This window comes from Mustelus asterias, unplaced genomic scaffold, assembly GCF_964213995.1.
Source record: "Mustelus asterias unplaced genomic scaffold, sMusAst1.hap1.1 HAP1_SCAFFOLD_1349, whole genome shotgun sequence".
In the NCBI taxonomy this organism is placed as follows: Eukaryota; Metazoa; Chordata; class Chondrichthyes; order Carcharhiniformes; family Triakidae; genus Mustelus; species Mustelus asterias.
In genome coordinates, this window is record NW_027591294.1 from 40172 (window position 1) to 66267 (window position 26096).

Consider the following 26096-nt stretch of genomic DNA (forward strand, 5'->3'; position numbering starts at 1 on the left):
CTCTTTCGTTTGTTATTCTGGGAACTCTGGGTTTATTCCGATATTGTGACGATATTCCCTGGAGTTTAGAAGAGTGAGCTGTGATCTCATTGTAACACATAAAAATCCATCAAATGCATGATGGGGTAAATAATAGGAGAGTGTTTACCCTGGCTGGAGAATCTAGAACACAAGATCGCTGTCTCAGGATAAGGGGCTTAACGGTTTAGGACTGAGATGAGAAATTTCTTCACTCAAGGGGGTTGTGAATCTTTGGAATTCCTACCTCTGGAGGACTGTGGATGCTCAGTTGTGTAGTATATTTGAGGATATAGCAAGGATTTTGTATACTACAGGAATTGAGGGGTATTGGACATGGTTCAAGAAGGTGGAGTTAAGCTGAAAGTGTTTCTGGATGTTGGAAAAGGCTTGATGACTAGATCGCCTATTCCTGCTCCCAAGTAAACGAAAATGGACGTTAATTAGTCCAATTTGTCACCCAATGTCATTTAAAGCAAAAGCATCAACCTCTTACCAATCAAAGTAAGGGCAGTGCCTTCTTCATTGTATATCTTCTCTGCCACCCACACCCACCCACCTTCTGATGGGACTGATTTTATGTTGGGTGTCATTCATTGGGAGCGTGCACATTGTGCCTTTAACATAATAAAATCTCCCAGGACAGTTGACAGGAGTGTCATCAAACATTATTTACTGACCCATATGAGTCGTTATTGGGACAGGGGACTAGGTCTATATTTAAGGATCAATGCAGGATTGGGGAGGGAATTCCAGACTTTAGGGCATCGAGAACTAATGGCATGGCTGCCTATGAGGAATCTGAAGAAAACTGGGGATGCGCAGGAGTTTAGGAATGCGAGGATCTTGATATGTCATTGGGCTCTAGAAGGCTGCAGAGATAGGGTGGGTTGGGGCATAGCTGGACTGAGCCAATGTATGTCGGTGAGGACAGGGATAATGGACGAACAGTGGCCTGAAGAAGCCGAGCTGTGTTCCTAATGGCAAAGGTTTTTCTGATCCTGGATGCCCACTATCTGTGTGTAAGTGTGCGCCTGTGGAACTGTGTATGTGCAAAACCAACTCCCTTGTGTTGTTAGACTCTGTGTAATGACTCGAACCTCCTTCCCAATCATCTCATCGATATTCAGCATTTAAACCAAACAAAACCTACTGGGAAACAACTGACTAATGTCCCAAAAATCGGTTATTTGCAGGGCTTGGGTTTTTAAAAGGCTTCATTGATGTCCTTGAAGAGGTGATTTGGACTTACTCCTGCATCGTTAGTTTTGTTAGTTTCATTATTAACACCAGTGCTGAATTGCTTAGTTATGTGCTTTTAATTAAAGTTACTGGAAAGAGGGTGACATGATCTGGTGGTAATGACCTCTCCGGGTTGTACACAATTACCAGGCACTAACCGCAATGGTTTTGCAGCTAATCAAAAACAAGAGGCTGCTTCCTCCCGACGGATCAGTTACATGCTACAGAATTAATGGTATCCCTCAGCTCCCCGAAGCTAGCAGTGTTATTGGGTTACTGGAGCCGAGTGTGAAGGACACAGATCAACGTTTGTGTATTAGCGGAGAGATGCTAGGCTCAGCAACATGGTTTAAAAAAAATATATACACACCCTAAATATATACAAAATATACCTACAATGTTTTCCCCTGACCTCTCCATGCATCCGTGGCCTTCAACTTTGCAACCTTGGGCCTTTGTATTTGGAGCCAGTACCATCTAGCCATTGGTTCCCCTCTCTTTCCCCGCTCAATCCCCTGCACCCCAGGTGCTACAGAATTGTCTCAATGTGCAGGTCCACTCAGTCTCGGGGGGGCACCGACCTGAAGGTTCTGGCTGCATTGTGTGTGGGGGGGGAAAAAAGTCTCCTGCAGAGTTGGAAGCATTGCATGTTCAACTGGGGGCGGGGTGCAGTTCTGAATTGTCTCTCCTGTTAGTCCAAAGTGCCCTCTGTTGTGGAGGAATACAGGCACAGCAAGAGGCCCCTCGGCCCCTCGTGGCTGATTCGTACCATAACTCCTACTTATCCATTTGCTTCGTATCAGTTACAGCATCCACAGCTTTTGTTCCAGATTTGCAGTGCATCCTGATACGCTCCTGAAAAACCTTGCTCCAATTCCAAGATAGAATCTACAGTGCAGAAGGAGGCTATTTGGCCCATCAAGCCTGCACCGACAACAGTCCCACCCTGTCCTGTCCCCGTAACCCCATATATTTACCTTCCTAATCCCCCTGACAAAGGGCAATTTATCATGGCCAATCAACCTAACCCACACATCTTTGGAGTGTGGGAGGAAACCGGAGCACTCAGACACGGGAAGAAAGTGCAAACTCCACACAGTCACCCGAGCCGGGAATCGAACCCGGGTCCCTGGCACTGTGAGGCAGCAATGCTAGCCACCTTGCTGCCCCAAGATAGTGTCTTCCTGCTCTTGAAGTCCCCACCAGAGAAATTTGTTTCACTTACCCCTCCTTGAGCAAACCCCTTCAACAGTTTACAAACCTCAATGAGGGAGGGCATCGTCAATACTGGAGGGAAATCAAGGCAAATTTATGCAACCTGTTTGCGCAAAGTAACCATTCAGTCTCCAGTATCATTTGTGCGACTCTGCACGGTACTTCAAGAACAATATATCATTCCCACTTTAGGATGCTTGAAACCGAATGCAGTACCTTTCGCCAAGGCTCGGTCCACCTCCCTTTGTATTTGGGATGTGGAAATGACTGAAGCTGCCTTATCGTACACTCAGGCCTCATTAACCTGACTGGGACAGCACTGGAGGAGGTGGGGGGGAAGAAGGAAATCCAAATGGACAGTCCATGAGGCCAAATCTTGGTCTGCAGTACAACCTAGGAAAGTTTGTCGTTCAAGAGAGTATGTGCTGTTAGCTGACTCTTATTCAAAGTTGCAATTTGATTGCAATTTCAGTAACCCTGGGCTTGAGGGAAGGGAGGGGCATGGGGGGTTGGGGGTGGTGGAGTTTGGGTACTTTACAAACACACCCATAGTTCACACCCCCTTTTTGGCAAAATTCTTCTTAACCGGAGAGATGCTGTTCCACGAAGCCAAACTAATTTAGAGTCCTTAAAAGTCTGAATGAAGGCAGAGAGATTGCAGCATATGTATAGCTGGGTTGTCTGTCACTTCAGTACAATATCGAATTAAACCAGAGCTCCTGGGATTGATAGTTGTGTTTGGCACTGATGAAACGTTTGAGCTGAAAATCAGAAATTAGTAGGTGGGGTGGGATTCTCCAGCTTTTTAGTCCCGTACAGCAAATAGAATCAAAGTTCTCCCTGTGTCTGCATGGGTTTCCTCCGGGTGCTCCAGTTTCCTCCCACAGTCCAAAGATGTGCAGGTTAGGTTGATTGGCCATGCTAAAATTGCCCCTTAGTGTCAGGGAGACTAGCAGGGTAAATACGTGGGGTTATGCGGATAGGATCGTGGTCAGTGCAGACTCGATGGGTTGAATGGCCTCCTTCTGCACTGTAGGGATTCTATGATTCCACGAAAATGACCAATTTATACTGACTCCGTCTCATGGATCACACAATTATAGCAATCATTGAGAATCGTTAGTCTTCCTGAGCACTGGCATTGCAGTATTCCCATCTTGCTATTTGAGATCATGCAGATTTGTCAATATTCCCAGGAATGAGAAAGAGTTCATGTCTCGCTGGTTCTGCCCCCTCTTAATGCACTTTCACCTCTAACCTTCATCACTGTAATCTGCGTTCGTGTGTGGGGGCGGGGAGCGGTGCACGTCTGAGGATGCGTTTGTGGGTGGGGAGGGAGGGTGTTTTTGTGAGTAGGGAGGGTCAGTGTGGCTGTGTTTGTTGAGGGGGTGGTGGTGTGGGGCTGGGGAGGGTCTGTGTGGCTGTGTTTGTTGGGAGGGGTGGTGTGGGGCTGGGGAGGGTCTGTGTGGCTGTGTTTGTTGGGAGGGGTGGTGTGGGGCTGGGGAGGGTCTGTGTGGCTGTGTTTGTTGGGAGGGGTGGTGTGGGGCTGGGGAGGGTCTGTGTGGCTGTGTTTGTTGGGAGGGGTGGTGTGGCTATGTTTGTGGGGGGGGGGTGTTGGTGTGTGGCTGTGGGGGGGGGGTGGTGTGTGGCTGGGGAGGGTCTGTGTGGCTGTGTTTGTGGGGGGGGTGTTGGTGTGTGGCTGGGGAGGGTCTGTGTGGCTGTGTTTGTTGGGGGGTGGTGGTGTGGGGCTGGGGAGGGTCAGTGTGGCTGTGTTTGTGGGGGGGGGGTGTTGGTGTGTGGCTGGGGAGGGTCTGTGTGGCTGTGTTTGTTGGGGGGGGTGGTGTGGGGCTGGGGAGGGTCTGTGTGGCTATGTTTGTGGGGGGGGTGTTGGTGTGTGGCTGGGGAGGGTCAGTGTGGCTGTGGGGGGGGGGGTGGTGTGTGGCTGGGGAGGGTCAGTGTGGCTGTGTTTGTTGGGGGGGGGTTGGTGTGGGGCTGGGGAGGGTCAGTGTGGCTGTGTTTGTGGGGGGGGGGGGTGTTGGTGTGTGGCTGGGGAGGGTCAGTGTGGCTGTGTTTGTGGGGGAGGGAGGGTGGTGTGAGTGGCTGTGGCAGAGGCGGGGGAAGGGTGGTGTTTTTGTAAGGCTATCTTAGTTTTGTCTACCTAACAAAAGCCCAGTCACCCTCTCCCCTCTTTCATTTGAAACTTTTAAAAGATCTCAAAGTTTTTCTCTTCACTTCCCTTCTCCAGAAGTTAATTTTCCACGTTGATCATTTTGTGAACAACTTTCTGCCACGGGTCCTATGTTTTTATTTAATCAGTTTGAACTTGTGCTCGCTCTGGATCAACAGGCAGTTAGATGCTCCACTGTGCGTGACTATAGTGCTCTGTATTTAAATAGATCTGCAAAAGTGCGCCAAATGGCTGCCGTCATTATTATCGATGTCTGTCTTCAGCCCTTTATCAGGTGAGGATAGGTTCAAACGCAGGTCAGAGGTGAAAGGGCAGGGCACTAGCCACCCTAAAAATGATTGGTATCTTGCAGTCAGGATTTAACTTGAAGCAATGTTCTGGATTTGCCTTTTCTGTACAGTTCAGTATAATCTTTGCCACCGTAAGGATGCCAGTTTGGGGAATTGTTGGCAGAGTCCCTGTCAGAAGGGAACCCATGCTGTATACAACCCCAGACAGTTAATGGTGCCGGTAGCTTCATAACGTGTTCGCTCCCCAGCACTGACTCCCTTCACCTTGGTGAGAATGTTCTTCAGGGTGATTTTGAACAGGTTGGACATTTTTGCTTTGCAAAATTGGTTTGGCTCACCGCTCTGTGTTTAAAATGGTTTGTGTTTCGAAACATGGCCATTGGAGTCACTTGGTCTAGTCACTCGTGTATATTGTCTCAGCAATGGGATCACGTGTCTGCGCTCCATTTTAAGCAGGGTCACTTGACGACCAATGAACAAGCTGTTGTTGTTTGATTGGGGAGCTTCAGCACCTGACAGGAGGGAACACTTTATTTCACCCACAGCTGCTGCTGACAGGGGGCTGAGTGCTGTCAGCTCCTCTGGTCAAAACCAACACCCCTCATCGATCTCAATCAGTGCAAATCCTCTGATGTGTGCAGAGCCTTGGGGCAATCCATTCCTCCCATATTCACCATCCATCTGGGAGGTGGTGATGTGAACAGTGAGCAGATAGTTTAATAAAATTAGGATAAGGTGTTGTGAAATGGGGCACCCTGTTCCTCCTTGTTTCTGTGTGTGTGTGTGTGCCTCTGCGTGTGTGTGTGTGTGCCTCTGCGTGTGTGTGTGTGCCTCTGCGTGTGTGTGTGTGCCTCTGCGTGTGTGTGTGCGTGCCTCTGCGTGTGTGTGCGTGCCTCTGCGCGTGTGTGCGTGCCTCTGCGCGTGTGTGTGTGCCTCTGCGCGTGTGTGTGTGCCTCTGCGCGTGTGTGTGTGCCTCTGCGCGTGTGTGTGTGCCTCTGCGCGTGTGTGTGTGCCTCTGCGCGTGTGTGTGTGCCTCTGCGCGTGTGTGTGTGTGTGCCTCTGCGCGTGTGTGTGTGTGTGCCTCTGCGCGTGTGTGTGTGTGTGCCTCTGCGCGTGTGTGTGTGTGTGCCTCTGCGCGTGTGTGTGCCTCTGCGCGTGTGTGTGCCTCTGCGCGTGTGTGTGTGCCTCTGCGCGTGTGTGTGTGTGTGCCTCTGCGTGTGTGTGTGTGTGCCTCTGCGTGTGTGTGCGCGCGCGCCTCTGCGTGCGTGTGCGCGCCTGCCACTGTGTTTTAAGTTGATTTATTAGTGTCACAAGTAGGCTTACATTAACACTGCATTGAAGTTACTGTGAAAATCCCCTAGTCGCCACACTCCGCGCCTGCTCGGGTACACTGCGGGAGAATTTAACATGGCCAATGCACCTAACCAGCACGTCTTTCAGACTGTGGGAGGAAACCCACGCAGACACGGGGAGAACAGTCACCTAAGCTGGCAATTGAACCCGGAACCCTGGTGATGTGAAGCGGAGATGCTGGCGTTGGACTTTCAACATTGACACAAACAGACATCAAGTTTCTAGATGTGAAGCTGCAGTGCTAACCACTGTGCCACCGTGCTGCCCTGTGTGTCTGTCTGTGGCGTGTGTGCGTCTGGCATGTGTGTTATAGCTGTACAATTATCGTCATCATTCGAAGACTGGGGGGGAGGGGGTATCTTATGAGGATGAGAGGCAGGAATGGGTTGGGGGAGGGGTCGGGAAAGGCTCATTTCCTCCAGCCTTTTGTCTTCATGTGTCTCATAGGTGCATTTCCATGGAGCCTTGGGCTATGAATGCGTTTAAATCCATGTTCCCATTAATTTGCATATCACTCAGGCTGCTGATACTAACTGATCCTGGCGTTCTTATTGAGGAATTATCCAGCAGCCTTTCCAAACCTCCAGGGCCACAAGATTTAAACTGAAAAAGAATCAGTGAATAAGAAATATTAACTCAAGCAGGGATTGATCTGCCCGGCAATTCAGCGAAGAGGTGGGGCCCACTGCTCACACGTTGGAACTGCAAAGGAATGGCCAAGCACAAAATTCACATTTAAATAAACACTGCAGTCAGAAATCCTGTTTATTATTGTAAGAACATTTCTTTTACTCCTGGACTTTGAGGAGATCAGGGGTTTAATTTTACCGGACGCCGTGGTCCCCTCTACCCGGTGTAAAGTCGAGGTGGAGAGGGGTGGTGGAGGGCTACTTACGATGGCACGGTGACACAGTGGTTAGCACTGCTGCCTCCCAGCACCAGCGACCTGGGTTCAATTCCCAGCTTGGGTCACTGTCTGTGTGGGGTTTGCATGTTCTCCCCGTGTCTGCGTGGGTTTCCTCCGGGTGCTTCAGTTTCCTCCCACAGTCCAAAATTTCATAGAATCCCTGCAGTGCAGAAAGAGGCCATTTGGCCCATCGAGTCTGCACTGATCACAATCCCTCCCAGGCCTTATCCCCATAACCCCATTTATTTACCCCTGACATTGAGGGGCAATTTAGCATGGCCAATCCACCTACCCTGCACATCAATGTGCAGGTTAGGTGGATTGGCCATGCTAAATTGCCCCTTAGTATCAGGGGGACTAGCTAGGGTAAATGCATGGGGTTATGGCAACAGTAAGAAATCTCACAACACCGGGTTGAAGCCCAACAGGTTTATTTGGTAGCACAAGCTTTCGGAGCGCTGCTCCTTCATCAGGTGAGTGGGATTTCCGTTCACAAACGGGGCATATAAAGACACAAACTCAATTTACAAAATAATGGTTGGAATGCGAGTCTTTACAGGTAATCAAGTCTTAAAGGTACAGACAATGTGAGTGGAGAGAGGGTTAAGCACAGGTTAAAGAGATGTGTATTGTCTCCAGCCAGGACAGCTAGTGAGATTTTGCAAGCCCAGGCAAGTCGTGAGGGTTACAGATAGTGTGACATGAACCCAAGATCCCGGTTTAGGCTGTCCTCATGTGTGCGGAACTGGCTATCAGTCTCTGCTCAGTGACTCTGCGTTGTCGTGTGTCGTGAAGGCCGCCTTGGAGAACGCTTATCCGAAGATCAGTGGCTGATTGCCCGTGACCGCTGAAGTGCTCCCCAACAGGAAGAGAACACTCCTGCCTGGTGATTGTGGAGCGGTGTTCATTCATCCGTTGTCGTAGCGTCTGCATGGTTTCCCCAATGTACCATGCCTCGGGACATCCTTTCCTGCAGCGTATCAGGTAGACAACGTTGGCCGAGTTGCAAGTGTACGTACCGTGTACCTGGTGGATGGTGTTCTCACGTGAGATGATGGCATCCGTGTCGATGATCCAGCATGTCTTGCAGAGGTTGCTGTGGTGTTGTGGTCACTGTTCTCCTGAAGGCTGGGTAGTTTTCTGCGGTCAATGGTCTGTTTGAGGTTGTGCGGTTGTTTGAAGACAAGAAGTGGGGGTGTGGGGATAGCCTTGGCGAGATGTTCGTCTTCATCAATGACATGTTGAAGGCTCCGGAGAAGATGTCGTAGCTTCTCCGCTCCGGGGAAGTACTGGACGACGAAGGGTACTCTGTCCACCGTGTCCCGTGTTTGTCTTCTGAGGAAGTCGGTGTGGTTTATCGCTGTGGCGCGTCAGAACTATCGATCGATGAGTCGAGCGCCATATCCTGTTCTTATGAGGGCATCTTTCAGCGTCTGGAGGTGTGTCTGTTGCGATCCACGTTATGGCAATAGGGCATGGGTGGGATTGTGGTCATGCAGACTCGATTGGCTGAATGGCCGCTTCCTGCATTGTAGGTTTCTATGATCTGGATGGCAGAACAACTTAGCAGTGGGGGCTGTATTTATTGCTTTGAGGCAATCCTTGAAGTGGGGGGATTCCCCCTTGCCCGACACCATCCTATAACAGCTAAAGCTGATGGGCTTTCCACATGGCATGGTGACATGGGTTTACTCCCCACCCCTCCCTCCTTGTGGGTAAAATACTGGCAATGGCAGGACAAGGTTTCTAAGTGGCCATTACCTAAGCGTCTCAATGTGCCCAAGGACGGGCCAGACATTTCCCCCAGCCCCTTTAACATTTCAGACCAGTCGGGAGTGGGTTGGAAAACTGCCCACCCCACAACAAACCCCTGAGTGCAGGAGCCATTGTCTTTCTCACTCTTTTCCCCCCAACTCAGCACTTCCAGAGCTCCTGTGTTTGTTCCTTCGTGCTGACCTTAGTTGGAGCTGTTGCCCCCACCCATTCCGAAGGTCCTGCTTTATGCTGGAGGCAGGTTCAATTACCTGACGCCATGTGCTGGAAATGTTCTTCATTTGAGTTAAAATGGTGAAAATCGCTGGACAGCGTAAGTTGCCATCTTCAAACAGAAATAAGAGGGAGAAAACATGTATGAGGGCTAAGGTTGAGAGATATGAAAGGACAGGGCCCACCACCCTATTTTTCCTAATCTTCCTCTCTCCCAGGTGCCACTAAAAATGCCCATGTAAATTTTGGCCATGGTTCTTGTCTTATGTCAGTGCCAGGGTACTGGATGTTCCAACAGGACAGGAAGTGAAGATCACTCGGCCATTGCTGCCTAATTGCCAACCAGCTGAGTTTAATGAGTCACACCTAACAGCCTCAGTATCCTGTTACGGTGTACCTGGGTGTCCTGGGGCAGAGAAATCCTGCATCGAATAAAGCCATCTGTGGTATGGGAGAGCCATTCCAACAAAGCGGCTGAAGAAGGCCACAGGGCTTGCGTGCCTGCATTATTAGTAAAGGAGATCTAGGTGGTGCGTTTCCAATCCAGTGTTGCAGTAAAAGAAGGAACTTGCATTTATATAACATCTTACACAATCTGTGATTTGAATTATTATTCTCACATGTATTGGGATAGAGTGAAAAGTATTGTTCCTTGCGTGCTAAACAGACAAAGCATACCATTCATAGAGTATAGAATCATAGAAACCCTACAGTACAGAAAGAGGCCATTCGGCCCATCGAGTCTGCACCAACCACAATTCCACCCAGGCCCTACCCCCATATCCCTACATATTTACCCACTAATCCCTCTAACCTACACATCTCAGGACACTAAGGGCAATTTTAGCATGGCCAATCAACCTAACCCGCACATCTTTGTCCAAAGATGTGCGGGTTAGGTTGATTGGCCAGGTTAAAAAAAAAAGTGCCCCTTAGAGTCCTGGGATGCGTAGGTTAGAGGGATTAGCAGGCAAAATATGTGGGGGTAGGGCCTGGGTGGGATTGTGCTCGGTGCAGACTCGATGGGCCGAATGGCCTCCTTCTGCACTGTAGGGTTTCTATGATTCTATGATCTTTGGACATAGGGGAGAAGGAAAGGAGAGGGTGCAGAATATAGTGAGACAGTCATAGTTAGGGTATAAGGAAAGATCAACTTCATATAAGGTAGGACCATTCAAAAGTCTGATGGCAGCAGGGAAGAAGTTGTTCTCAAGTCTCTGGGCATCCCAAAGCACCTGACAGCTGATGAAGTATTTTTGACTGTGATTATTGTTATAGTGTAGGAAATGTAACAGGCAACTGACATACAAAAGAAAAAGCACTGTGGTAACAACCAACTAATCGCTCCTGGTCTCATTGTTTGAGGGATGAATGTTGTCCGAGGACACTGGTATGAATTCCTGTGTTCTTTACTTGAAATAATATAGTTGGATGTTTTTACATTTCCTGAGGCAACACACACAACTTCATTTTAACATCTCCATTGGAAAGACAGTACTGCTGGTGCTGCAGCACTCCCTAAGTACTGCACCGAGTTTGTTGGCCAGGATTTGGCAATGGAGTCTCTGGTGCTGTAAATGGTGATGGTATATCCAAATGGGAGCACTGGCTATGGTCTGAGTTTATCGCTTGAATTCAGAAGGCTGTAAAGTGCTGATTGAAAGTGAGGTGTTGTTCTTTGAGCTTCCATTGGGCATCCTAATCCAGGACCGTGAGACTCCCAATGAAAATCAACTTCACATCAGAGTTGAAGCTGGGCTCGCTATGACTCAGTCAGGTTGTTTAAGCGGCGTGCTACTGGGAGTTATTGGCGGATGGTACAAAGGCACAGCTGAGATGAGATCATTGCCTTGGCTGCTGTGCTCGCTGTAATGAAGAGGCAGCACGTCCTAACATTGAATTGCTTCAAGCCTTGAAGCTTGAAATTTACAAGAATGTTGCCAGGGCCAGAAAGGTGTAGCTATGAGGAGAGACTGGATAGTTGGGGGTTATCTTCCTTGAAACAATGAGGCTGAGGGATGACCTGATACAGGTGTACAAAACTATATGGGGAAGAGATAGAGTGGCCAGGATAAGATAGTTTCCCTTGGTGGAGAACTCTAGAACCAGGGGACATAGATTCAAGATAAGTGGCAGTAGATGTAGAGGGGACATGAGGGTGGTGGGTGTATGGAATTCGCTGCCTGAATTAATGGCGGAGGCAGAGACCCTAAACTCTTCCAGAAAGTACCTGGATCTGCACCCTAAGGGTTGTAAGCGACCGGATTATGGGCCGGGTGCAGGAAGGTGGGATTAGAAAGGGCACCTGGGGGCTGGCATGGACAAGATGGGCTGAATGGCCTCTGTGCTGTAACTTTTCTGTAGCTCTATGTTCGGCTTTCTCGGATGGTTAGGTTGGTGTGACACAAGAAAGCAATTACAGCACGAACCATGAAGCATCATATGACACTACTGTTGAAGGCAGTGTTTTTTGCCCATTTTGTCATGACTCTACGTGAAGGTTTTAAGGAGGTTTTTTTGGAAATTTGGTTTATAAGCCGGAATTTAACTGGGGAAAAGATTTGTTTGAGAGCCTCTGGGATTGACTACTTACTGATGATGTAATGACTGGGTGCAGGTGCCTGAAGCGGGCAGGGAATGTGGAGGGCACACACTGTTTCTACGTCTGTGCGCTCATGAAGTCGAAACACATCAATTTGTTATCGAGCTTATACATGGTTCATCCTCAGTCTCTGGATTCCTGTCTGAATAAAGCTTTTGAAGTCAATGTGAAGCGATGGTTCACCTCAGTAACTGAAATAACTCCATGTGGTTCTCCACAGCTCAGCTTTGCCAGTGTCGAGCAGGCTTTAACGGAGCAGCAACATCCGGCTTTGATCTCAGCCTGGGTAGCGATAGGGGCACAGGCATTGAACTCAACATTCCTGGCTTAGGAGTAGCTTCCTGCTCATTGCTGCCAAACAGTGAATGCCAAGTGAAGTTGTTGAGTGGGGGAAGAGGAGGAAGGATAGGTGGGGGTGGATTCCCCTTCAGTGCTGCTCCAGTCACTCGGCCCACCCTGTCCTGTGGGGCGGGGGTGGGGGTGTCATCCCTGTGATCGGCATTCTTACTCCACCCTCCTTTGTGCAGACCTCTATTCTGTCAAGGAGGGTGCAGCAAATAATTTTTTGCAGGTCAGTGGCTGCCAGCTGTGGCACTGACTCCTGCCCCCACCATTGACCACCCACTGTGGGCACAGAACCTGCTCACTGACTTGTGGGCACAGAGCCCCCTCACTGACTCCCCCACCCCCCCGCCTCCCTGTGGGCGCAGAGCCCCCTCAATGACCCCTCCCTGTGGGCACTGACCATCCCCCATGGTACAAAGGCCTCTCACTGATTCCACCCCCACCCTCTGTGCCCATGGGTATCCAACCCCCTCACTGACCAACTCTGCCAGGGAGCAGAGCTGTAGTATTTGCCATTAAACGTTCTACCCCGAGCTTTGTTGTGAATTCCGAGACTGGATTAATAGCAGCAGCTTGGTTCAGTTCCGCCACTTATGGGTCTTTCAAACGGACAGAATTGGGTTTTAAGACAGCAGCAATGGGGTTAATTGTTTGAGGCTGCAATTTGCTGGTAACGTCATGGTGACACCAGTGGTAGCTGGTGCCAGAAAGGCCTCATCTGGAGCATCAGCTGAGAGCATGAGAAAACATTGAATGTTTTTGAGATGTTGTTTTGAGAGAGATTTCCTTCGTGTTGAGGAAGGCAACTGGGGCTCTTTGTCTGTCACCCATTTTGGGACTGCCTTTGAATGGAGGCTGTTAGTAGGAATTCTCCTAAACCCTTGTCATGGCAACCAAAAATAGCACAAGAGAATAACTCGAGTATTGAGAGTTCTGGTGTTTGAAAGGCTTTGACACCACTGCGGATTGGCACTTTGTTCCCTAGTTGGGGCCTTTTTATCATCATTTCAAAACAGGGTTTGCCCAGCGCATGAATGCCTCAGTGTGTTTGTACTCAATGTTGCTCCTGGTCACTTGATGGCTTTTCTTCCCACAATGGCTGTGCTACTGGAGGTGGCAATCATAGAATCTATACCGTGCAGAAGGAGGCCATTGGGCCCATCCAGTCTGCACCAACTCACCTTAAACCTATGCTGTCTAGTTTTAGATTCCCCTACCTTTTGGGAAAAGATATTGACTATCTAGCTGATCTATGCGCCTCATTATTTTGTAAACCTCTATAAGGTCACCCCTAAGTCTCCTACGCTCAAAAGGCCTGCACCAACAGGGCCTTTCCCCACATATCCCTGTAACCTCTCACATTTACCACAGCTAATCCACCTAATCATAGAATCCCTGCAGGGCAGAAGGAGGCCATTCGGCTCATCAAGTCTGCACCAACAACAATCCCACCCAGGCCCTATCCCCATAACCTTACTAATCCCCCTGACACTGAGGAAATTTAGCATGGCCAATCAATCTAACCCACACATCTTTGGACTGTGGGAGGAAACTGGAGGACACCCACGCAGACACGGGGAGAATGTGCAGACTCCACACAGACAGTCACGAAGCCGGGAATTGAACCCGGGTCCCTGGTGCTGTGAGGTAGCAGTACTAACCACTGTGCTGCCCTATGGTGTGGTTGTTTTGGGCATTTGCAGCCGAGCCCATTTTCGTAGTCCACTATATATATGTGAGGAGTTGCTCAGCTGACCAGTGCAGCTGACAATCCAGCGCCTCAAAAGCTTGGCGAACGCTTGGGCTGATCGTAGCATCTCCACTGCCACTGAGCTTGGCACATGCCCAGAATCAAACCTGGTTTGGGAGCACACTTACCAGGCAACCCATGCATGGGATGGGATGTGGGTTTGGGGGGTGGGGGAAATTGTGTGCAGATAATCCACACTCAGAATTTCCTCAGCGTTCACCCCTGCTCTGCTGCCACTGCTTTGGCAGGATTGCTGTGCCATTATAACAGTGTGCTGGTTTATTCACCAGGGGCTGGGTGTTTTAAAAGGTTCGAGTTATAAGGAGAGGCTAGATAGACTGGGACTTTTTCCCCTGGAGCGTAGGAGACTTAGGGGTGACCTTATAGAGTTTATAAAATAATGAGAGGCATTGATCAGCTAGATAATCAATATCTTTTCCCAAAGGTAGGGGAGTCAAAAACTAGAGAGCACAGGTTTAAGGGGAGAGATACAAAAGGGTCCAGAGAGGCAATTTTTTCACACAGGGTGGTGAGTGTCTAGAACGAGCTGCCAGAGGTGGTAGTAGAGGCGGATACAATTTTGTCTTTTAAAAAGCATTTAGACAGTTACATGGGTAAGAGGGATTTGGGCCAAATGCGGGCAATTGGGACAACTTGGGGGTTTAAAAAGAAAAGGGCGGCATGGACAAGTTGGGCCGAAGGGCTGTTTCCATGCTGTAAACCTCCATGACTCTATAACTCAGGAACAGAGCATACAGCCACATCCTTCAAACAAATTCTCAGGGAGACCATGCCTTCAAATGTCTGGACCTCAATCTCTAGAAAATCATGTCCCAAACTCTTGGGTTTTAAGCTTTGTCTTAAAACAAAACATCTCTTACTGTCATAAGATCACGCTCTTTGGCTCAGTGTCAGTTTTGTGGCTGATATCCCTTCTTCCCTTTTGGGACGTTTTGCTGGACTGACGGCACTGAATAAATGCGGGCTGCCAGTGCATGATCTTTGGTGAAAAAATAGACTCCAGGTCAGTCGCTTACAATTTGAATCCCAGCCTCCATTGAATCCCATGGTTTGCTGTATCTGGTTTGGCTGGTGGTCAGCCAGGTGATAATGGGATTGTGGGCTGGAACTTTACATGTCAAGAATGTATTGCTGATTTGCTTAATCCAGGCCCTTGGCAAAGTTGGTACGGCCACATTTATTCCTCATTCCTGCATGTTGTTGGGCCTGGGCCTGTTTAAAGAACTCCTGCTGTTGTCTTTGTGGTGATCAGTGTCACTGCAACTGTGGCTTCTACAAACTTCCTATTGCCTAGTGTAGAACTGGGACTAAAACAATGTCACCTGGAGAAGGGTAATAGAGAAGGGCAGAGAACCAAAAAGAGAATAAAGGAGAATATGATGAGGCTTTTCAATCCTTTATCTCTGCAGAGTTATCTGGTTTTTAACTGGGAGGCTTGTTTGTAGGGCTGCACTGAAAAGGATGGCACAGTGGTTAGCACTGCTGCCTCATGGTGCTCGGGACCCAGGTTTGAGTCCCGGCTTGGGTCACTGTCTGTGCGGAGTCTGCATGTTCTCCCCGGGGGTTTCCTCCGGGTGTTCTGGTTTCCCCCCTCAGTCCGAAAGATATGGTGGTTAGTTGGATTGATGTTAAGTTCTCCCTCAGTGTACCCGAACAGGCGCCGGAGTGTGGCGATTAGGGGATTTTCACAGTAACTTCATTGCAGTGTTAGTGTAAGCCTACTTGTGACACTAATAAATATTTTTTAAAAAGAGACATTCTGATTGGACTCTGCGTCCCTGGACTACGGGAGGGAAATAGTTGGCCAGGGTTGGTTGCTTGTCTAGTGACCCGGAGTGAAAAATGTGGAAGTTGGGAAGGATAGGATCTGACTCGCCAGTGCCAACTCATAACGCAATTAATAGCTCGTTGTGAGAGTTAGTGGAAGCTCGTGGCAACCATGGAACCATAGCCCGGCATAAGTCAGCACCTTCCATAGAGAAGTTGAGGAGTAGAAAAGAAAACAGACCATTATGTTACTGGCAGAGCTGGCATGAATGAGCAGGCCCGATCTGGTTCATTGTTCTTGAAGGAGCCTCACTGGTTGCTATGGGGACCAGAGGCCAGGGGTCGTGCTCTTTACTCCCTGTAAGGTTGATTGACTGATGTAGGGTTTAATAATGCAGCTGTAATTTTTTTTTTTCTTTATCATCGTCCTTTTGGCTGGAAAATTAAAGATGACATTTAAAAAGGGCATATTACACTGCAGCGGCAATGAATGAAGGCCTGCGTGTATTGTGCCGTGGGATGGAGGTTAGGCCAGTGGAGTGAAAGGACAAAGCCGATGGGCCAAGTCCTTTTAATGTAGCTGCCTGTCTTCAGTTCCATGGTCTGGTACGTACATAAGATTATTGCTGCTGGTTGATTCTGTATTGCCTCTTTTATCTTGGGACAAAATTGGAATTTTTTTCTTGTTGTTGTTGCTGAATCACTTTCAGTGAATGAATTCTGAGGCCTTTAGATCACACCCTAAACTCAACAGCCGCTTGGAGCAGTAATTGTTGCCTTACTGCCACCCTGTGGGTTGGATTTTTGTCCCACAGTTATTGTTGCTGATGTGTACAGAGTGCTTGAAAAAGAGTAGAGGGGACACAGCTTTTATTGTCACTAGAGAGGGAGGGAACCTATTTCTGTTCGGTGCTTTAGTTTGTGAAATCTGCTGCATTAGGAGCTGCCTCATTTCTTTTTGGTCGAACGCCAATGAGTGTATCCGAAAAGTCTGTGCAACCTGAACAGATTGATTGTGTCAAGCTTCTGACTGATAGATGATTGTTGTTATAATTTTCCTGGACAGCTTTGTCGCCTGCTGAGGTTGTCTACTTTGTTGCTCGGGTGTTTGTTTGTATCTTTCCAGAGGAGTCCTCTGGAACATAGAATCTCTACAGTGCAGAAGGAGGCCATTTGGCCCATCGAGTCTGCACCGACCACACTCCCACCAAGGCCATAGCCCCCCCCCATGGCGCAATTTAACATGCCCCCCCACTCCTCTACCCTGCCCACTGCCCCTCCATACCACCCCTTTCCTTTGGGCGGTGAGCTTTCCCTCTTAGCAGAGTTGCCAGGGCTGACAAAATGTCTTAACGCTTGGGCCAAGCCTGTTTACGACCTTACTTCATGTTGCCTGCCCTCGGTCAACAAATGGTGGGGTAGAAGGTGATCAGCCTAAAGCTGGGGAAGGAAAACCCAAAGTACAAAGGCAGGGAGTGACTGAGTGAGAGGAAGCAGGCTTTCTTTTTGAACAGTATGGTATGACATTGTAGCTCGAAATTGTTCCCTACTCGTGAGCCTCTTGGGCTCAGCTGTTCATTTAAAAGAAAAGTTGACGAGAGTTTTAATTCCCTTGAATACAGTGAAGCAAGCTAACCCAGGGCCCGAGTTAGCAAAATGAAATGCAGTCAAGGGAGAAACATTGCGCTGTTGCTAACTAGAACTCCCTTTACGTGCTTATCCCCGTTGAGGCTTCAGCCCTAACTCTCGCCATTCCCAGAGTATTGAAATACAAGTGCAGGTGGTGGGTATGACTCTCTCAGACTGGAGAGTTAAAGTGGAAGGTTCCCCTTTTGAAAAACTCTTTTGAGTTGGAGAGAGAGAGAGCGCCCAATTCTCAGGCGCCAGCATCCAAAGTCCAGCTCAGCTAACAAAACCCTGCTTTCTGTGCCTGACCTCTTGAGTAAAGTGGATGTGTGTGCTTTTGCACTGCAGTGTAAGCTCCGAAGAATAAATCAGTCCTTGGGGACTGGGGAGGACAAACAGCTATGTAAATGCTTTCTCAGAGGAACAATCTCAGCCTTTCACGTAGTAAATGATTGCAGAATTATTCATGCAGGAGGTATTTTCTGGCACAAAGCTGTTCCAAAGTGAGATCTGAAAGATTGTGGATTGTAGTACGTCCAGTAATTGAGGGCAGAGCTGTAATGAAATTGAAGGTGTGTTAATCTGTTGGCATTTAATACGAGTGCCAGGCACAGATTTCATTTAACCCATAGTTGGCGAGGCCACTGGCAGTAAATTCCCCCTTCCTTCCCCCAAACGCACCTCCATTTGACTCGGCATTTGCAAGGGATTGAGCATCCCTGGTCTGTCCAGAGCCACTGAATGTTGGTGCACAGAAGCCATTCTGCCGACCCACCAAGTCTCCGAATAATCCCGCTCTCCTCCCGCTTGCTGTATCTCTAATATTGAGAAGCAATGTTATTCTCTACAAAAGCAACATCTAGTGATGCTCCAATTTGAAGAGGACACGGCAGGGGCTGATTTTGTAGCTCGCTTTTAGTGTCTAACTAGGCCAGTGCTGTACTCTGTCTCTTGTTATCTTAATCAATCCCTCGGTCACTATCTCTTGGTCTCGCTGCACTTGTATATGATGTATTTTCTCTCCTTCCTTATTACTTTTCAGAGAGGGACCTTCTCCATCTACACACGCTCTTCCCCCTCTGTATCCCACCATGGTATCCCCCACTTCCGAAAGTGCTGGCGCCGCTCTGACCATCTGTCTCTCTCTCACCATGCTCCCCCGCCTCTCTATCCCCCAAATCCGATGGGGTGAAGCTGATGGTCAGCCCCTTGTCTAAGACAGAGTGTATCCGCACTGGCAGTGCCCGGGGAGTGTCTGGTACACAGTACCTGTGGTGGCAGTGCCCAGGAATGTGGGCACTCTTGTTAGCTGCGGGACCCGAGTGTTTATAAAGCTGCTGCTTTGTGTGGAAATCCTTCTATAATTGAAAAAGAGCTTAATGCTGCTACACGCTGACATTCTTTGTGGCTGAGTCAGCCAGTGACACACGTGGTAAGGTGCAGCTTAGGCTGTAACATGACGTCTATTTGCACAGCTTAGGGCCTTAAAAAGCAGGGATTGACTCGGATTCCAAGCAAGAAGACGTTGGCAGAAGGAAAGTGAGGGAGGAAGTAAAAATGCCAAGCAGTGCAATGTGGTATTAAACCTCTTAAAGAGACATGGTCCTAATCTAGAGCAATAATGAGAGTCACTGATTAAAACCCCAGAAGGTGCACAGTGCCAGGCTCTCAAACCTTTGCTTTGTCACTTGCCACATTGGTGCTGAGGTTGTGTGTAGGAGTTGTCTAGGAAGACTAAGCGTTCTTCGCCCTCAGTGGGACTCTTGTCAAATGTGCAATCTCTTGGAATGCCAGAGGCCTGTAACAGTAGGCTGCATCCTGCCAACACACAAATGGGAAGACCCACTGCCATGTCATTTATAGGAATCTAGTGTCACTCGTTTCCCTTCCTTTTCTACTTCAAAAAAAATGAGATTTGGCTCCGTCCATTGAAAATTAAAAGCAGACTGATAGTAGTTTGGTGTCGAGATTGTCCCTCACGACCTGCCCCACCCTCAAACTTATTGCAAGAACATGATTTTGTTCTTTGTGCTGGGAGCAGCACTACGCAGCCGGCCCAGTGTCTGGCAACCTTTGTGACTTTGGAGGAAAGCTTAGTCTCAACAATAAGGATGTTCATTTGTATAGCACCATTTAACAAGGCATTTCCAGCGTATGTCAGACATTGGGAACCAGAAAAAGAACCCAAATAATCAAAGCCTTCAAAGCATCAGTGAACCTGATTAGTGAGAAATGTCTAAACACAAAGGTGCCTATGGCTCCTTTCCCCTCTTTTCCCAACGTCACCGCACCATGTTTATGCTATTCCTTTCTCCTCCCCCAAAGGCATTGACTCCTTGCTGGAGAAGTCCCTCACAGTTCCCTCCTGGACTGTGCCACAGTGCCCACCCCTGTGAGATTAGATGTCAATGAGTGTCGCAGGTTATACAGCTGCTGAACTGAGTCACCACCTACCTAGTTTTGAGTGTGTCCCCTCGGGAACATTTTACTAGATTCAAGGTACTGTATCAATGCAAGATGTTATTCACAGTGCACTTTCACCGGTTCAATACTGGGGTGAGATTGAGGGAAAGAAAATAGCAAATAGCACACTTCTGAAGTAAAAATGGTAAGTGCTGGAAATGCACAGACCACTAGGTATCTGTAAACTGATTTGACATGGCAGGCCCATTATTATAATACGCTTCAGGGAAATGGATGGAAGTTAAAAGGTGGAAATAGGCCATTTCCGATTAGTCCATGCCAGCGTTTACCCAAGTTGCACACTCCGTTGGCTCCCTTGGCTCTTTGACTTGACACATTGCCAACTGTAGACAGCCTCAACTTGGGAGAATGGAAGGGAAATATTAATGATGCCTTGTTTTTTTTCCACAGGTAGATGATGCCATGCTGATGTTTGACAAGACAACTAATCGACATCGGGGTAAGTGTCTGGTTTGTGATGAGTTTTGTGCTGTTTTGGGGAGATCGATTTACACAGCCAATGCAATCTCATGGATCTCGCACTTGGCTCTTGTATCATTCACACCTATCTATACAATCCAGTTTATATTTATTTTATTGTATAGTGCATGTTTCTGTACACTGAAAATTGTGCCTGAGCCTCAGCTATTTTGTTGGGACATTTTCATGATCTAAGCACCCTCTTCATGCCTCTTCCATATTATCTGTTGTTTGTACAAAGATATTGGCACAAATAGGCTCTTGACCACCTCTGGCCCATTCCCCCAGCCCTCAACATTGGCAACTCTCCCTGAGCCCATGGATCAGATTCACTCATTGATTCCTGTTCATGGTACATCCCAGTGAGGGATATAGGAGACTGAAGGTTTCATCCACCTTGCAACCTACTGCCCATCATGGTTGTTTAGTCAGGAGAGAGAGAATATGGGTAATGGAGGAAGAGAGAGAGAGAGAAAGTTGGCAGAAAATAAGAGAGCTTTCGAGTAGATGGAAAACAGAGTGAGCCATAATGTGTTATCCGCTCCCTCTGGCAGTGCATGCACCATCTAATGATTAGAAAAAGATGACGGGTGACAGGCGTATTATTAACTAATACAGATACAGTGAGGCTGGTGTGTTATCATGACTGATGCCTTTATTAACATCCGTGACCCTGAGCACCTCATCAAAATGTACAAGTCCAATATTACACAAACGCAGTTTAAAAAAAAAACACGACTGATTGGAAGATGACACTCTTGCATTGTTGATACTAAAGAGTGAACACCTCAAATTAAAGTCTGCCACAACTCATGACATCATAGCCTTTAGGCAGATGGTTGGAAATCTATAGTGTCAACATGCTTGATGATACTTTTGGGTAGAATACAACCATGCCAGTCAGATGGTCCCAGCTTGGTTACCTGGTATTGCCGTCTTAGGCTGGCAGTGGTTATAGGGGTGGGGTGACTCAAGTGGAAGAAATAAGCTTGCATTTATACAGCGCTATTCATGAGCTCTGTGAAATGTCTTTGTCAATGACGCCCATATCCTAAGAATGAATAATAAAAACATATAATGCTAAAGAAAAAGACATGCTGTCAAAGGTTTTCATCTTGTACTCATCAGGACAGATGCAAGAATGCCAAATTTCAAAGGGAGCAACAATTTAATTCAACTCAAATTGCCCTGGAAGGGGAAGGCATCTCAAAGATTTGAGCAGCAGGTGAAGCTAGCTGTTTCATGTTGCTACGAGAGACAGTAGTGGTGTTTCCCACTAACAGGATGCTGGTGTCAAGCCAAAAGGACATTCTGCCTATCACACTAACGAGTAATGTGTTTGAATTTCTGTGCTGGTGCGATACCAGGTCTGTTCGCCATACATCCCAACGACTGGCGGATCATCTAAAGCTGCCATGTCTATCCAGCTGTTCGCAATAGGCAATGTATTAACTGTACTCAACCACCTGGTGTTTGCCAGACTCAGAACTTAATCACTCACATTGGATGTGATTCCACAATTGTACAGCACTTGCTGAACAATCCCAAGTGTGCTAGAAATTACACTAACAATCATTTTTTAAATTATTGGGCTCTCAACATGGCTCACTTACACTTGCTAGAAGCTACATTTGTCCAGGACCTGTCTGCTGCAGGCAAAAGGTACATGACCAGGCACTGCACCTTTTTTGAATCAAAAATCTGGGGGACAATGGTTTCCTGGTAAATTCCCCATGACAATGCCATGACCAGAGTTGACTTGTTAACCAATTGGCACCCTTTTCTCTTGCAGTATAAATTGTTACTCCCTTTGAAATTTGGCATTCTTGTATTTGTCCTGATGAGTGCAAGATGAAAAGCTTTGACAGCGTGTCTCTTTTTTTTTCAACAATACTCAAGTTGTTTATCACCAATCAGCTACACAACCCTGACAGAGAGCTAAAATTTATTCTCCCAGCCTCCACCACCCCTCCCCCCACATACCCTCTCTCTACTTTTGCCTACCCAATGATGCTGAAACCAGTTCTGCATCACTACCACTGAAACCCACTTGACTCAGTAGAGGTCCAGAGGCGGACCTGGATTTTCTTGGCCAGTTTGGCATTGGGCTCGGTGTGTACACAATGTAGTGAGAGTCTTGTTTCCAGAATCTCTGTTGAATGATTTGATTCATCCAGTAGTTACCACCTGGAATCTTACCGCAGGTGAGACTGAATTCTGGCAGAGGTTGATTAAGTTCTCAAAGCTCCCAGACGGAGGCTGGGACTGATTGGCAGTTCCAGAAGGAAGTTGAATTGAATCCAGAATCGAATAGTGCTCAGGAAGGAAGCAAGTGTTTTATTAAAGATGTGTAGATGGGTATTGTATCTCCAGCAGCTACAGGTTTGACGTTGAACTGTTATTTTTGTTGGGCTAATAATGAGGTGAGCAGTTGTTTTTTATTGAGGAGCCAGACCCATTTCTGAGGTTTCTGGAGAAGGGGTTCCATATCATAGAATCCCTTCAGTGCAGAAGGAGGCCATTCGCCCCATTGGGTCTGCACCAACCACAATCTCATCCAGACCCTATCTCCTATATCTTAAGAACGTGTGAACTTATAACCCCATGCATTTACTCTGCTAACCCCCTGACGCTAAGAGGCAATTTAGCATGACCAATCCACCTAACCCGCACACCTTTGGAGTGTGGGAGGAAACCGGAGCACTCGGAGGAAACCCATGCAGACACGGGGAGAAAGTGCAAACTCCACACAGACAGTCACCCAAGCCGGGAATCGAACCTGGGTCCCTGGGTGCTGTGAGGCAGTACTGTTAACCCACTGTGCCACCGTGCCGCCCTTGTGTCTTTCTTTGATCAGCCGCCAGAGGATGGGCTGAAACTTTGGATGGATGGGTGTTGAGGCTTTTCCACTGATCTTTTGCTGAAGTACTTGGGGCCAATCAGGAGGATCCGCTCACTGACCAAGCAAACTTGAAGCAACGTTATGTATTTGCTTCACCTCCCCCAGCTGCCTGGTGAAGGTGGATTTCCCATTGACCCAATAATGTCCCCTGCAATAAGTTAGTGGGAGTAAGACTCGGAAAGAAGCACATGGGTCAAAGTGGAGGGTTGCAGTGGAGAAAAAAGAAAAAAAAACTTGCATTTCTACAAAGGGTTTTCATAACTGCAGGCATCCTGAAGCACTTGACAGCCAATTAGAAATGTAGCCAAGTTGTGAAGAGTCTGCAAGATAGATTAAGCAAGTGAATGAAAAATTTGGCAGATGGAACATAATGTGGGAAATTGTGAGGTTATACACCTTGGGAGGAAGAAAAGAACAGCAATATATTTAAATAGTAGAGTCTATAGAATGCTGTGGTACAGAGGGGTCCCGGTGACCTTATACATGAATCACAAAAAAGTAACACGCAGGTACAGCAAGTGATTACCAAGGTAAGTAAAATGTTGGCCACTATTGCAAGGGGAATGGAAAATACAAGTAGGAAAGTATTGCTACAGTTGTACCATGCCTCAGTGTGACCACACTTGGAGTATTATGTACAGTTTTGGTCTCCTTGCTTAAGGATATTATTAAACTAGAAAGTGCAGGAAAGATTTACTAGTATGCTACCGGGACTTGATGGTTTGAGTTATAAGGAGAGGCTGGATAGACTGGGACTTTTTTCTCTCGAGCGTAGAAGGCTGAGGGGTGACCTTATAGAGGTCTATAAAATAATGAGTGGCATAGATCAGCTAGATAGTCAATATCTTTTCCCAAAGGAGTCTAAAACTAGTGGGCATAGGTTTAAGGTGAGAGGGGAGAGGTACAAAAGGGTCCAGAGGGGCAATTCTTTCACACAGTGGGTGGTGAGTGTCTGGAACAAGCTGCCAGAGGTGGGTACGATTTTGTCTTTTAAAAAGCATTTAGGTGGTTACATGGGTAAGATGGGTATCGAGGGATATGGGCCAAACGCGGGCAATTGGGACTAGCTTAGTGGTTTTTAAAGAAAAAGGGCGGCCTGGACAAGTTGGGCCTAAGGGCCTGTTTCCATGCTGTAAACCTCTATGACTCCGAGTGATCATTGGAAGCAGTTCAGAGAAGGTTCACTAGGTTGATTCCTGGCTGAGGGGTTTGTCTTAAGATGAAAGGCTGAGCAGGTTGGGCCAATACTCATTGGAGTTTATAAGAATGAGAGGTGGTCTTATCAAAACCTAAAAGATTCTTGGGGTAACAGGATAGCTGTTAAGAGGATGTTTCCTGTTTTCAGGGAATCTAGAACTGGGGACAGCGTTTCAAAGTAATAGATCTCCCATTTAAGCCAGAGATGGGGAGAAATCTCTTCCTGGGGCCGTTAATCTTTGCTCTAGTGGAGGATAGGTCATTAAATTTATTCAAAGCTGAATTAGACAGATTTTTGATCTACATAGGATCCAGGGTTATGCGGGCAGACAGGAGAGTAGGTGTTCAGGCCATTAGCAGAACAGCCATCATCTTAGTGAATGGTTGAGCAGGCTCGAGGGGGTCAAATGGCCTACTCCTGATCCTTGCTCTTGTGCTCTTGTATCTTGTTATGTTGGAAACTAATTTTATGCACACACGGCTACAAACAACAATGTGATGATGCCCAGACAATGTCTTTCTGGTAACGTAGGTTGAAAGGTGCATATTGGCCAGGATGCGAAGATTTGCCCCTGCTCCCTCCCCAATAGTCACTTGGAAACTTGGAGGTATCTACAGTCTTTCAGATGAGATGTTAAACTTCTCAGGTGGACATACAGCAGTGCTGCACTCTCTCAGCTCTGCATCAAAGTGTCAGCCAGGGTGGCACAGTGGTTAGCACTGTTGCCTCTCAGCGCCAGGGACCGGGATCGATTCTGGCCCTCCGTGTGGAGTTTGCACGTTCCCCTCATGTCTGCATGGGTTTCCTCCAGGTGCTCCGGTTACCTCCCGCAGTCCAAATATGTGTAGGTTAGGTGAATTACCCCTTAGCGTCCCAAGATGTGTAAGTTAGGTGGATTAGTGGGGTAAATGCCTGGTGTTACAGGAATTGGGTGAGGGAGGGAGTGGGCCTGGAGAGTTGGTACAGACTTGATGGGTGGAACGGCCTCCTTCTGCACTGTAGTGATTCTAGGATTAGGTGCTTAAATCCCTGGAGTGGGACTTGAACGCACAACCTTTTGACTTGGAAGTGAAAGTACTACCTACTGAATCACCTATGAGTAAATAACTTGTGGTCGGTACCTACTTAGTGTTTTGGAGCCAGTGGAAATGTTCTGTGAAGAGGTTGGAGAAAGAGACTAAATTGCTTCCTGGCAGAACTAAATGTCATTTCTGAGGGGGAGCTGGGAACAACTGGATGGGACATGATGTCTGCGAGTGAAAGGGAAAGAAAAAATAGATTTCTAAACAGCTGGATGGATTACAGGGTCCAAACAAAGAGCAGATTGTCAGGGTGAAGCGTCGGATTCTGAGAGAAGCCTGAGATAAAAGCCCCAACTGAATGCTGTCATGTGAGCCCCTAACCTGCTCACTGATTGTTTTCAGTATTCAGCCCAGGTTTCAGCAGCCTTGATCCCAGTATTAATGTAATCCTTTGCTGCTACTGATACTCAATGACTCGAGTTGGCCTGTATTACAGCTCTGTGCCTCTGAGGTTCTGCGGGTTTATTTGTATCTTGTAAATCTTAACCCAACCCAATCTCTCAGCACTTCCCTGCCCTGGTTCATTCTCCTTTTCCCTTTTCACTTGCTCACGTTCACACAGGAACAGTCTCTGATTTTCTGGTTCCCAACATTGTGATCTCTTCCCCTTTCCTGTCATCCATCTTTCTTCGGTGTCCCCCCTCTCCCCTCCCCATCCCCG

At 47.7% G+C, this 26096-nt stretch overlaps 1 protein-coding gene across 1 annotated transcript in view; it reads left to right on the forward strand.

Moving 5' to 3' along the window:
- Nucleotides 1-26096, forward strand: part of LOC144488167 (RNA-binding protein Musashi homolog 1-like) — a 55638-nt gene that overhangs the window by 3181 nt on the left and 26361 nt on the right. Inside the window, exon 2 of the mRNA XM_078206192.1 lies at nt 20185-20233. Within this exon, the coding sequence (XP_078062318.1) occupies nt 20185-20233 (49 nt within the window). The remainder of the gene's footprint in view (nt 1-20184; nt 20234-26096) is intronic.